This window comes from Callospermophilus lateralis, chromosome 9 (genome assembly GCF_048772815.1).
Source record: "Callospermophilus lateralis isolate mCalLat2 chromosome 9, mCalLat2.hap1, whole genome shotgun sequence".
Lineage (NCBI taxonomy): Eukaryota > Metazoa > Chordata > Mammalia > Rodentia > Sciuridae > Callospermophilus > Callospermophilus lateralis.
Window position 1 is genome coordinate 54,166,993 of NC_135313.1, and position 14,429 is coordinate 54,181,421.

Below are 14,429 nucleotides of genomic sequence, written 5' to 3' on the forward strand. Positions count from 1 at the left end.
AACACTGATAGAAGTATAAGTAGATAGATCTGCAATTATACTAGAGGTTTTAATGGCCCTCAATAATTGATCAAACAGCAGACAGTATATAAGAAATATAAATAAGTCCTAAATAATACTATAAATTATTTTGACCTAATACATATTTATAGATTAAGCCACCAAACAGCAAATGACACAGTTTTTTGCAAGTACACATGAAACATGTACAAAACAGACCACATCATGGGCTATAAAACAAGTGACACTAAATTTGAAAGGATCCAAGTTGTATAAAGTAGGTTTTTTTAACAAGATAGAATTAAGATAGAAATTAAAAACAGACAAAGGTCTGTTAGAAAATCTCTAAATAATTGGAAACCAAATAACATAAGTAAAACTTGGGTCAAAGAAAAAAAATCAAAAGAGAAGTAGAAAATATTATGACATAAATGGGGTAAAAATTGAGGATGCCAATAAAGCAATAGTTAGGCAAAAATTTACAACAGTGAATCCCTTTATTAGAAAACAAGACCTCAAATTACCATAACTTCTGCCATAAAATATGAAAAGGAATTTGACAAATCCAACATTCACTCCTAATAAGAACTCTAAAACTAAGGTAGAAAAGGACTTCCTCAACTTGATAAAAGGTATCTACAAAAAAACACCTACATTTAATATACACTTGATGTTAAAGGTCTGAATACATCTATCCTATATCAGTAATAAGATAAGGATATCCACTCAAATTTATTTGTATTAAGAGATTCTGGTCAGCATGATCAGGTGAGAAACAGAAATAAAAAGCATCCAGATTACACAGGTGTATAATCCCAGCAGTTTAGGAGGCTGAAGCAGGAAGATCACAAGTTCATCCTCAGCAACTTAGCAAGGCCCTAAGCAACTTACAAAACCCTGTCTCAAAATAAAAAATTTAAAAAGGGATGGGGATGTGGCTCAGTAGTTAAACACCCTTGGGCTCAAGCCCGGGTACCGGAAAAAAAATAAAAATAAAAGAGCATTTTGATTAGAAAGGAAGAGATAAAATTGTCTTCATTCACAAACAACATGATCATCTACATAGACAATCCAAAGAGATATACAAAATATTTAACCTAATCAGTGAATTTAATAAGGGTGCAGATATAAGAACAATACACAAAAATCAACTCTATTTTATATGTTAATCTTAAAAATCAGAAATCCAAACAATAGCACTAAATACTATATAATACATAAGGATTAATCTGATTTTAATAAATACTTAAGACCCACACATAGAAATCATAAAACACTGCTGAGGAAAATTACAGACCTAAAAAAACTAAAGCTATACTGTGTTTATGGGTCAGGTCACAAGAACCAATATTGTTGAGATGTCAGTTCTCACCAATACAGAGTCAATGTAATCCTAATCAGAATCCCAATAGGCTTTTTTTTCCAAACAGAAATTGACAAAATTATTCTAAAATTCCTATAAAAAAATAAAAACCTAGAATCACCCAAACAACTCTGAAAATGAATTTAAAATGTTGCAGTAATTCAGTCTGGTCCTACCATAAAGGTATACACACAGACTAATGCAACAGAACAGACTCCAGAACTAGATGCACATATATATGTACATACATACATAAACACACACACACACACACACACACACTCAAATGTGTTTTGTTTTGTTTTTAAATGATGGTGCACTTGTTACAGTGAAGAAATTTTATCTTTTTCAACAAATGGTGCTGGAACAGTTAGATATCCATATGCAAAAAGAAATCAACTTCAATCAATATCAATACCTCAAACTATATGTAAACTAAGAATTCTTCTAAACTAATCGATGTAAAACCAAAAACTATAAAACTTAAATAGGAGAAGATCTTTGTAACCTTATGTTAAGAAACAATAACAGAAGCATGATGTGTAAGATAAAAAAAAAATTAATACACCGAATAAAATGACATGCCACAGACTGGGAGAAAGCATCTGCAAAACATGTACCTGAGAAAGGACTTTATACAGAGAATATAAAGAACGCTCTCTTTTGTCAGGCATTGTGGTGCATGCCTGTAATCCCATTGGTTCAGAAGGAGGAGACAGGAGGATTGAAAGTTCGAGGCCAGCCTAGCAATTTAGCAAGGTCATAGCAACTTACCAAGATCCCCAACTCAAAATAAAAAGTAAAAGGACTGAGGATGTGGAATCAGCGGTAAGGTACCCTGGGTTCAATCCCTGGCACCAAAAACAAAAGGACTCTCAAAGCACAATAATAGGAAAACAAACAAACAATTCAATTTAAAAATAGGGCTAACAATTTCAACAGACACTTTACCACTGATGAAACATGGATGGCAACTAGGCATATACAAGGATATTCAACTTCACGAGTCATTAGAGATATTCAAATTAAAACTACAATAAGATACTACTACACACCTGCTACAATGACTAAAATTAAAAAAATAAAAATAAAAAGTATTAGCAAGGATTTGAAGACACTGAAACTCTTAATATAAGCTACAATATAAAATGATACAATCACTCTGAGGAAAAGTTTGGTATTTTTTCAAAAACAACCTATTATTTTGATCTATCCATTTCATTTCCAGATATTTGCCCAAGAGAAAGAAAACATACATCCATAAAAGAACCTGTACATGAATGTTCACTGCAGCTTTATTTCTAATAGCCCCAAACTAGTAAAAAACCAAGTGCTCATCAACAGGTAAATGGATAAACTCTGGAGTACCTATACAACAGAATACTTCTGAGCAATGAAAAGAAACAAACTATTAATACATGCAACAATATACATGAATCTCAAAATAATCATAGTAGCAAAAAACAACCAGAAACACCCCATCGTCCCCCCACTCCAAAAAAAAAAGTATTGTATGATTCTAATTTAATAAAATTATAGGAAATTTAAATAAATCTACAGTGTCTAAAAGCGGATCAGTGACTGTCAAGGACAAGGTAAGCGCTGGGAGTAAGAATGAGGTAGAATTATAAAGAAGCAAGACGAAACTCTTGGGATTGATGAATATGTTCACCATCCTGATGGTCATAATGGGTTTCACAGTTGTATTCATATTTTAATACTTATAAAATTTGTACACTTTTAAGTGAAGACAATTTACTATATGAAAATTACATCTTAAATGAAACTATTATAAAGCAAAACAAAACAAAAATATATGACTCAGATTTTGATCTTAACTCTCAATCAACTAAATTTTTTCTACTGAAAATGAAAAGCTACAGGGTAAGTAAAATTGGGAGTAATGATTAAAAATTTTATCTCTAAAAATTCAGTTTTTAAAACATTCAGTTTGAAATATCCCTTAGTTACTCAAGCGGACACATCAACTAGGAAATTGGATACAAGAGTCTATACAATTCAGGAAAGAAGTCTGGGTCAATGGTACAAATTAGGAAGTCTTCAGTATAATAATAATTAAAAAAAAAAAAGTTAACTGTACCTGAATGAAGCAGATAATCCTCCATAAAAATTAGTAGAATGAATCAAAATTCTAGGTGTTAACTTAATTCAACCCTAATGAACAACCTAAAGAAGTAGAATCATCCCCATTTTATAGATGAGGAAACTGAGGCATAAAAGTAACTTGCCCAATATCATAGAGCTACAAGCTATATTTGAAGTTTACACTAAGATCTAATATCTAGAAAGAAAAAAAAAAGAGAAAAAGAAAATGAGAAGTTTTTTAGCAATATGGACCCAAGGGGAAAAAAGAATTATGGCCACACATCCCCAGTCTATTAGCTAATAAAGTAGTCAAAGTAATTTAATAAACCTGAAAAGGAAATTCCCCATTAATGACTTCCCTTAAACATACTTAAATCGAAGTAACTTACAAGTTAAAGAGATTAAAATCAGCTTCCTAATGACTGTGTTGTTTCCTTTTTAAACTTCCAGAAACAAAAAGCAATATATGTTAAACTGGTTATCTCAGCTGATATAGAATCTGAAGGACACGGAATTTTAAGGAAGAACTTGAACTGGGATCAAAACTGCTACAGAGGGCTGGGGTTGTGGCTCAGTGGTAGAGCATTTGCCTAGCACAGGTGAGGCAGTGGGTTCGATTCTCAACACCACATAAAAATAAATAAATAAAATAAAGGTATTGTGTCCATCTACAACTAAGTAAATTTTTTTTTTAACTGCTGCAGAAACTACAGCCTACTACAATCAAAATAGAAAGTGGTACATTGGCAGTAAGAAAAATAAACTAGTAGGTAAAATATCAGAAGTTTCTAGTCTAGGAGGATATCATTCAAATTTAAAGAAAATATGTTCCTTGAATTTTAATTTTAACCTTTAAAAAAAAAAAAAGAAAGCTTCAAAAGGTTAATATGCTATAATAAACTATGTAAAATTAGAGACATAAAAAGCCATTCTTTTAATTTAAAAAAGAAATGCTATATTGATTGATAATGCCTCATTCCGGCAAAATGGAAGACTAATATTTGACTTTCGGGGGTTTTTCATTAAATACTACTATTCTGCCCACTGAAGTTCATTACAAATTATAATAATTAATAAATTTCCTTATCTTGACATACAAAACCTTGACTTATTTGATGATCTTTAACATCTCAAGAAATGTCCAATTAAAATCAGCTTCCTAATTTATTATAGTTCTCTATTTACTCTAGTTCTCTACATCTTACTATATTAAAAAAAATAAAGACAATACTTAAATATTGTTTTCAAACCCCTTCAAGTAGAATGAGTCTCAGCAGACCAACTTCAGTCAACATTTCAAAAAAGAAGGAAAAAGACAATAAAAAGTAAGATCAACAATCATATCTTTCTCTATGTCCTGTTAAAGTTTTGGAGGGAAGGGTCTCTATAATCCCAAGTTGGACAAAGTGATTAATACATGACCAACAAAATAGAATTTCTAACTTTTGTTTACAAAAGCTAAGTTACAATTGTCTTGATCACAATTCAGGAAGTTGAAGGATCCAACCATTTGAACAATGACTTGCTTAGAACCTATGAAGAGAACCTGAAGTTTTCCAAAAATTCATTAGAATCCCCAAAACATGCTACAAGAACTCTATGATATAATTTCACTACTCATAAACGAGCAGTTTTCAATAAAATTATTCATTAAAAAGTTCAGTAAACAGCAAACACCAACATCTACCTACTGGATGCAATTTACCATCAAGACTTGAGAATTATATTTCCAATATGTTCCATTTTGCTCCCTTCCATTCCTCCTACTGTGTATCAGGTCACTAACAGCTCTCATTTAAATTATTACAGCAGTCTCTTAATCAGCTCTTACATGGCCTATTCATCCTCCACACAGTAGCCAGAATTATCTAAGGTACAAAGATAAGGTTCAAGCTTTCAAAGTAGTTTTATAAGGTCCTTTATTTTCTGACCTCTTCATGTTTTTTTGGACTCATCCTCTTACTCCTACACCTACTCCCATCCAACATACACCAAGGATGTGTGTTCTACATACACACTACACTGCAGTCATACTCAGTTATCTGCAGCCTCCACTAAAAGCAATAACTACCTTTAAGGCCTATGCACATGCTTCTTCCTCTGACTGCTTGTTCTTCCCACCTCACCTCCTTTTTTGCTAATCTGACTCATCCTGAAATCTCATCTCAAATTGCCCTATTCTCTGTCACACATTCTTTGTACAAGTTCTTCCCACCTGCCCCCATTTGATGACTTGAATTTAGTCTTCAGATGGCAATTCTCACTCTCAATCATTAAATTTCTATTTACCTAACTTTCTGTCCTAATAGAATGTAAGCCACCTGAGGGTAGTAGATAATGTCTTTTTCACTACTATGTTCTCAACATCTAGCTTAATGCTTGACCCACAGAGAAACTTGGCAAATTCATTGAGTTCCTGGGGGGAAAAAATGTAACATGAAAGGTACTTCATTTAGATAGAGGACAGAGTAGTTTTGAAAACCTTAAAGAGATAACATACCTGTCTTTCCAAATCTTGTCCTGTTATGCCAGCCTCTACATGAGCTGTCAGATTGTTCTCATCAACCCAAAGAATTCGATTCTGTTGAAAGAAGTGAGAAGTCTCATCTCCATGTTCTACTAACATTTTCTCAGGAAATACAGAACTTCCTAATTCAAGGCAACAAGTGACAAGACAATAATTAAATAAGTAGGGTTATTCAACCACCACCCACGTGGGAAATGAGCTACACTTACCCCTTATTATATAACATAACATATAAAATACTGATTCTTTAGGCAGATATTAATATGAATTAAACTCCAACTCTTAGCTTAGGCAAATATCTGCCTAGGTTTAGTGTTTCTTCCCTGTAAAAACATATACATATATTAATACTATATACTCATAATAATGTAGACACGTGCTATTGGAAATAAATGAGATAATGCATATAAAAAAACAAACAGCATATGTGAGGCCTGGCATTCTGCAGATACTATCTGTACTTCTGTCAACATGGCAATCCTATCTAATTAAGAATCAGAAAATAGGAAAGAAAACACCTGCCAAGGCATCTGAATTAATAAATGGCATCTCTGCTTTCTTTCAATCTGAAAAAAAGACCAGAAATCCCACAGAGAAAACAAAGTACATCCCTGTGTCAAACTCAAAGGAAGAAACTGAGTATTTTCTGGCAGAAATATATGACTGATAATAATAAAAAATGTGTTTTTAACATTCATATTTGGCCTAATTTTTATGTATATATGTGTCTTCCTATATATCCTTCTTTCCCCTTCTATTTGAGCAATCAGGTAACACATAGAATCTTCTGGATCCCAAGGAAGCTTACTTTGTATTTTGGTATGTTTAACTGCATAATAACAACTAATGTAAATAAGTCTGGTTAATGATAAAAAGAATACAATAGGCAATACAAAAAGAGCAGTGTCTGCCTAAATTCCAAACTGGAACATATACAAATAACTGCACTGCTTAATTCATAGGGCACAATAATTACTAAATAAGATGAGAATGTATTTTTTGGTTTGTTATATAAAACTCATTAATTATACTCTGCCTATAACAGTAATTTCAACATAACTATGGTATAATTGGGTGTTTGGTTCTGTACCAGCTAAACAAATTTAGTCTTATATACATATATACATATGTATATGTATATATTAAATTGTTGAATAAAAGACAAAGAATTTATTAATCTAATAATACCATCTATATAAGTTATGTACATCTTCTTCCCCAACAGACTGACCCTTGAGACAATTACACATATGTGCTAAATATTTACTTGTACCCAGTAAGGGTCCAAACATCTTTTTTGGCAAAAAAAAAGAAATTAAAAGAGGCAGAGAAGAAAACCACCTTCATGAGTATTCACATAAAAACCTAAAGAAAATGTACAGGTTCTCTTATTACATCTAGTATACACTACCCAAGTTAAAACAAAAACTTCCACAGCCAACAGGCCATAGTATTATTATATGTATTGAAATACAACTTTGATTCCCTTATTTTATATGTATTACAGCAGAAATACAGCGAGCAAAATCACTGAGATATGACTTACTGACTTTAACACAAATTACAGTTATAGGTACCCACCCAACAATCATATTCAAAACAATTAGTTAACAGTTCAGTGACTACACAAAACTACTTGGAAACATGGCAATCCTGCTTCAGAATTTTAAACATCTACTCAGCATCAAGACTTTTACTTGTATTATCTCATTTAACCTTTTTAATAACCTTCTTTAGTATTACTATTTCACACATTTGGTAACAAACTTACAGGTAAATTTGCACAGCAAAATAAAGAGCCAAAAATCCAAATATATGCCAAAAAAAAAAAAAAAAGGCTACTGTAGTAGTTCTATATTTTGAATAAATTATAGTTTTTTTTTTTACATTCTGGAATAAGGAGAAACGTTGATAGGGAACTTCATAGTACAATAATCAGGCAGCTACCATGTAAAACTTGTAATCAATTTTAGCATCATGAATGTAGGATAATCAGCTATTGTATACCACCTCTCCTGATATTATATGATATTTAAACAGCACATAATTACAAAGTCTTGGGTATGATAATTGCTCTGATTTGATCATTCCAAAGTATACGTGTATAAAAACATCACTCGTTTCAATAACCTCACAAACAAACAATTATGTCTCCATAAAATAAAATTTAAAAGCATATCACCATCTATAATGATGGTATATTTTTATTTATGGTATATATTTATTTTTTTAAAATCATGCCTGAATCTAACTAGTCTATATAGAGGGCATAAAAGAAGAGTTAAATGACACCAAGAAGAAGCAACAGACAAATTCAAAGCAAGTCACTTTATGATATAAATAACAGTTTCTTCAAAAGTCAGAAACATTTGAAAAAGGGGAAGAAGAGGACACTTTCAGATAAAATAAGATTTAAGAGAAACAACAAAAAGCTAACATAAGCCTTTTCTAAACCCCCATTTGAATAAACGAATTACAAAACAAAGGCACTGTGCATAAAGAAAGACTCAATATTAAATGCTATAAGAAATTACTTTTGACTATGCCAAGAGTGATAATAATGTAATAGTAACATGAGAAAATATTCCTCTTAAAGAGACAGGCAGAAATATTTAGGTATAAAGTAGCACTTTTAAAGGATTTGTTTTAAAACACTAAAGAACAAACGAAAGATAAAACAAGAATGTCAAAATGCTAATACCTAATCTAGACAATAAATATACCATTCTCTTTATTCTGTGTTTGAAAAAAATTCAGATTAAAAAGTTTTTTTAAAGTTGTTTTTATTATAATAAAGAAATGATCAGGAATACCATTGATTATATAAAGTGCATACGCAAATTAAAGCCTTAACACAGCACAACATCCAACTCCCAGACCACAATAAATCCAAACTTCAAACTATAGACTATCATTAAATTAGTTCTTCCATTCACCACCAAGCAAAAATGCAACAGCATTAGTATAAATCTGGGAGACAAGTTTTGATTATTCAAATTAACCTTAACTGACTAATATTATCTGTCCTGTTTTTTAAAAACAGGAAGTCTGACATGGCAGTGCAGGCCTATACTCCCAGCTAGTAGGAACAACAAGGCAAGAGGATCCTAAGCTTCAGGCCAGCCTGGGCAACTTAGTGAGACCCTGTTCAAAATAAAAAATAAAAAAGGACTGTTGATGTAGCTTAATAGTAGAGATACTAGACAGATAATAGATAAATGAAATCAAGTCATCTATATGTCAATCTTCTAATTCATGCTTCTCAAATTATCAATACCACATTCTAATTTGGTAAAATAGCAACAAGATATGCACCTTAGAGTAAGTGAACTTAAGATTTTGAATATCTGAAGACAAGGCTAAAATATAATGATGAAATACATTCAAAACAAAATGGACAACAGATCTTTTTTTGAATGATAATTGAGGCAAAGTCATAAGGACAATGTTTTAAATATAAACATTCAAATACATCTTAAATTATCATATACCATTTGTGAAGTGTCCAAAGAAATTATTGTTCTTGTCTCATCTGCAGGACACATCAGGCCATATGAAACACTTGTTCCTCCTGCCAAAATACAAACAACTTCATGTTTAAATATTTTCCTTTTAGCTACACTTCTAGGGCAAATTCCTAACACAGGGTATATAAATAGAATCATTAACAGAGGGACATCTATTTCTACTCTGCAAAATACAATTCACAAATGATAACAACCTACTAAAAGAAAACTCACCTTTAGTTTATTTATTGCCAAAATGAAGCAATATTATGGAACTAAAAGCAATGGGATATGGTTTCTTTCCCTGAACAAAACACACTCAAGTGAAGCCCCTACAATTTGTAGAACTCCACATATATAATTAGAACAATACATAATCTAAGCTAATGATTACTGCGAAAAAAAGAAACATCCTATATAACTAGATGCCATTTATTACTTTCTACTTTAATATTGAGATTCATTTGTCATTTAAAATAATATTCTCATACAAAAAGGCTTTTAATAAATTACAAACAAGTTAAAATGTCCAAATTATGTGATATTTAAAAACAAACTAATATATTCTTTGGTGAAAAATCGACCTTACTATAGAATAAATAATACACAGAAGTATTTAAATAATATACTGCTGTTTTCTCTTAATACTTATTGTCAAAGTAAAAGTGTTTTCTTGGTACCAAGAATAATACAATATTTTCAGTTCTTTAATTAGATCTCCAACAGCCTATATCAGAATACACTTTAATTGATACTTGCATACACTATTGTGTAAGAAAACATATGGGAGTCACTTCCCATAAAAAACATATGGATGTTGATCAGATTAATTTCAAAAGAGGAGACAATTATCAATTACAAACATGATTCCTGTAGTAACAACTATTTGATTATCACAGTTATTTGAGTTCAGAAAAATATTTCATAATAAGTAGTCCCTTTTTTGTATAAATTCAATAGAGAGTGTGAGCTGAAAAGGGATCTGGAGCTCCTGAAATTGCTAATGTCCCATTTCCATTCCATCAATGCTAATTTGGTCACTAAGGTTTATTTCCTTTTACCTAGATAAGTTGTTAGAACAAAGCAATCAATAAAAGATCAAAACCATTTTAAAATGCAAAACAATGCTAGTTTTCTGCATGAAAAGATATAAATGATTTGACCATATACTGGTGCTCTTTTAATCCATAGAATGCTCTATTATGACTCTGCTTCTCAAAGGTTTAGACTGGGTATATCTATTTTTGCCTTTGAAAATTAAAATCATATCCATAAACATACAGATTAGAAAGTAACTACTAAAGCAGGAACATTTTCTTATTTAGACATTAAATCACAGTTTCAACTATGATCCACCAAGAAAAAAGAAACCAGGAATTAAAAGTTTGTAAGCCAAGTCTCAGTTTAGGTAAACCTCTTCAGAACAGAAATAAGCAGCATCAACCAATTTATTTTAAATAATCTCATCTGTTGGGGCTATTGCTCAGTAGCAGAGTATGTGCCTTAGCACATGTGAGGCACTGGGTTTGATCCTTTAGCATCACATAAAAATAAACAAAATAATTAATTCTGGATACAATAAAGGGACTCCTTAAAAAAAACTCATTAAAATTATAGAAATGCTTATTTCAGCAGACAACAAAAATACTTAAAATACAAATACTTTAAATAAAACAAATTTATATCATATTTAAATATAAAAGCACAATACCTACCACCAATTGGTATGATACAAAGGTTATATTTGCATGCTAGATTCACAATCTTAACTACATCATCATGACATGCTGTTGAAAAAAAAAGGAAAATACATTAATTAAAGGGATATGAATAATATCTGGATAATCCTAAAAAATAAGGGTCTATAAAGTTATTTAGCATCCAAACTTTTTCTTTGCTTATTCATTAATGCACTAAACAGTTGTATTAAGACATAACAAGTTCTTTTCAACTTTTCATTTTGAAATAATTTCAGATTTTCAAAAAAGTCACTAAATACTACAAAGAATTCCCTTCACCTTACATCCCCAAATAATAACATCTTATATTACAAAAGTCCACTTAACAAAACCAAGCAATTAATACTGAAAACAATTAACTAATTTACAGACGTTAACTGTGGTCAATTGTCTCACCAAAGTTCCCTTTTCTGGTTCAGGGTCAAATCCAGATCACACAGTGATTTTAGCTGGTCACATCTCCTCATTCTTTAAAGCTACACATTTCCGAAGCCTATCTCTGACTTTCATGACCATGACACTTTGAAGAACACTGTTCAGTTATTTCATAAAACATCCTCAGTTTGGATTTGTATGTTTCCTCATGATTAAATAGATTTGACATTTTGATAACAATTACACAGAAGTGGATATTATGCCTTTCTTAGTGCAATACTTCTGGAGACACATGATGCACAGCAGACATGTCTTATTTCCAGTAATGTTAACTTTGTTCATTTGATTAGTGTAGGGCATGATGTAACGTGGGGCATGTTGCATCAGAAAAGAGGAAACTTAACTTGCTGGCTGCTACTGGCTTCCCAGTCCTGGGGCCATAGTTGGCTAAGAGAGCACCTAGCAATTAGCCAGAAGGCATTGCCATGGGTTGTGATGAAGAATCGGACCACCTCTAGGATAGGCTCAGAACCCTTCTGCCCTCAAGGACAGCTCATGTCTCCCATTACTGTCTGTAGGTTGGGTGTAGATTCCCCACCCTGCTGACCTTTATCCTGATTGGTTCCTGTACATTATATTAGCTGTGTATGTTTTCTCATTAAACAAGAGATCCTGTTTTGACTGTTCTCCCTGGACCCCCTGACTGTCCTGGGGGGGGGGGAGGGGGGCTGGGTGTGGGCAGCCAGTCAACCTTTACCTTTCTTGGCCTGTCCTGGCCAGGGCGTGCTGCCCCAATCTCTCCCACAGGTCAGGAGGGAAGGGGGGGTAGGTAAAAACCCAGACAGGTTAGATTGTCTGGTAGGTATATTTCCTGTTGAAATCAGTAAATATCTTTAGATATATAAATAGTATGTTTCCCATCATACTTTCACCCACTAATTTTAACACTTCATTAATGATTCTTTTTTCTGCTTTTTAGAAAAACATTAAAATCTTACACAAAATAGACCAGCACCTAACTAAAGGGCTCTTTATCAGTGTTAAAGTTATCCAAGTAAGAAAAACGTAACTATGGAAGACTGTAAATGCTAAGTAAGAGGTGCTGAGACTAAATATGAGTGGCACTAGAACATTAGCGAAGCCTGTGTTTTCCTTGGCCTGAAATTCTGGTATTATTAAGTGAAGTAATTTTTTAAATTTTTTCACTAAAGGAAATTTTAAATTTTATGAGCATACTTACACCAAAAACATGCATTTTGGTGTAAGTGACTAACCATCTGTCCAAACTAAAGGTCAAAATATGCATACTATGGAAAGGTCACAATGGTGAAAATCCTGCTTTAAAGATGACACCAGAGCAGGGAAGTTACATATATCACAAAGTCTTTACTCTTAAACAAGCCATAGCCATTCCATTAAAGTAATATGTAGAATTCAGATTCAGATTAAATAGACTTAAAGATAACTTCAAATACAGATTTGGAGAGGTGTGGTCTCCAAACTGCAAGGTGAGACAGTCAATTCTATTCCATGGAATTACCTCAAATTGCACTGCCTCAAAAGTTGCCCTCATGCAAAGGAAAACTTAGAAGCATCAACAATAAGAATTTATATCAAAGTTAAATAAAGGTCACTGTGAACTGACAATGTGATGGGAAACAAAACTATTACTATGAAGCTCTCATAGCAGAAGATTCAACAGAATAAAGTTAAAAACTTGATTCATCCAGGAATACACCATTCATATAGATAAATAAAGTATGACATAAAATGCAAGGAATTCTTTCACAAAAATTAAACCTCTGGAGAGTGTACAGGAGATCTGAAGAGTTAAGAAACTTGAGGCATGAAAACCTTTAAAGCTATTATTGCAAAAACCCAGTTACACACTAATAAAAGACCGAACTAGAAATTGGGGTGGGGAAAATAAAATGGACAAGCACAGACGTGTAGGAACTAGCCAAATGGGTAGGATTTTACAAACAAAAGAAATTTGTGTGTGGCAACTAATTCTGTTTCCTACATTTGGCTTTTTAAAAATACCTGGACTTCTTAAAAAAAGACATACTTTCACTTTGGAATTCTCTCAGTACTTCAATATTCAAACATAATGAAAATACCCAGAAGACACACTTGAAATTTCTTCTCAAGATACGTCAAAGGAAGGTCTATTAAGTTTCCTGTGGCCAATGAAAATCAATAAATTTTGCTTTCATGCTTTCTAGTAAAAAAAAAAAAAAAAAAAAAGAATTGAATGGATAAAGAAAATGTGGTATATACAATGGACTATTATTCAGTCTTAGAGAATGAAATTATGTCATTTGCAGGTAAATGGACGGAACTAGAGAATATCATGCTAAGTGAAATAAGCCAAACCCAAAAAAACAAAAACCCAAATGTTTTCTCTGATGAGCAGATGCTAATCCATAGTGGGGGATTGGGGGAGATGTGAAGAAACTTTGGTTTGCCTAGAGGGGAGTGAGGGGAGGGGTGGGGCTTTTGGGATGGAAAGAACAGCAGAATGAGACAGATATTATTATCCTATATACATGTATAATCACACTACTGGAGTGACTGTGTACCATGTATAGCCAGAGGAAAAAGATGATGTGCTCCATTTGTGTACAATACTCCAAAGTGCATTCTACTGTAAAAAAAAAAATTAATTAACTAACTAATTAATTAATTTAAAAAGCCAGCCTCAGCAACTTATTGAGGCCCTAAGCAACTTAGCGAAACCCTTCTCTAAATAAAATATTAAAAAGGGGATGTGGCTCAGTGGTTAAGTACCTCTGGGTTTAATCCCTGGTACC

General features: G+C 32.3%; 1 protein-coding gene across 2 annotated transcripts in view; it reads right to left on the minus strand.

The window, feature by feature from the left end:
• Agps (alkylglycerone phosphate synthase) overlaps nt 1-14,429 on the minus strand; it is a 131,956-nt gene that overhangs the window by 87,647 nt on the left and 29,880 nt on the right. For both annotated transcript variants that reach the window (XM_076865890.2, XM_076865891.2), the window contains exons 6-8: nt 11,218-11,289; nt 9,488-9,567; nt 5,970-6,050 (exon numbers count right to left, since the gene is read on the minus strand). In XM_076865890.2, coding sequence (XP_076722005.1) covers nt 5,970-6,050; nt 9,488-9,567; nt 11,218-11,289 — 233 coding nt within the window. The remainder of the gene's footprint in view (nt 1-5,969; nt 6,051-9,487; nt 9,568-11,217; nt 11,290-14,429) is intronic.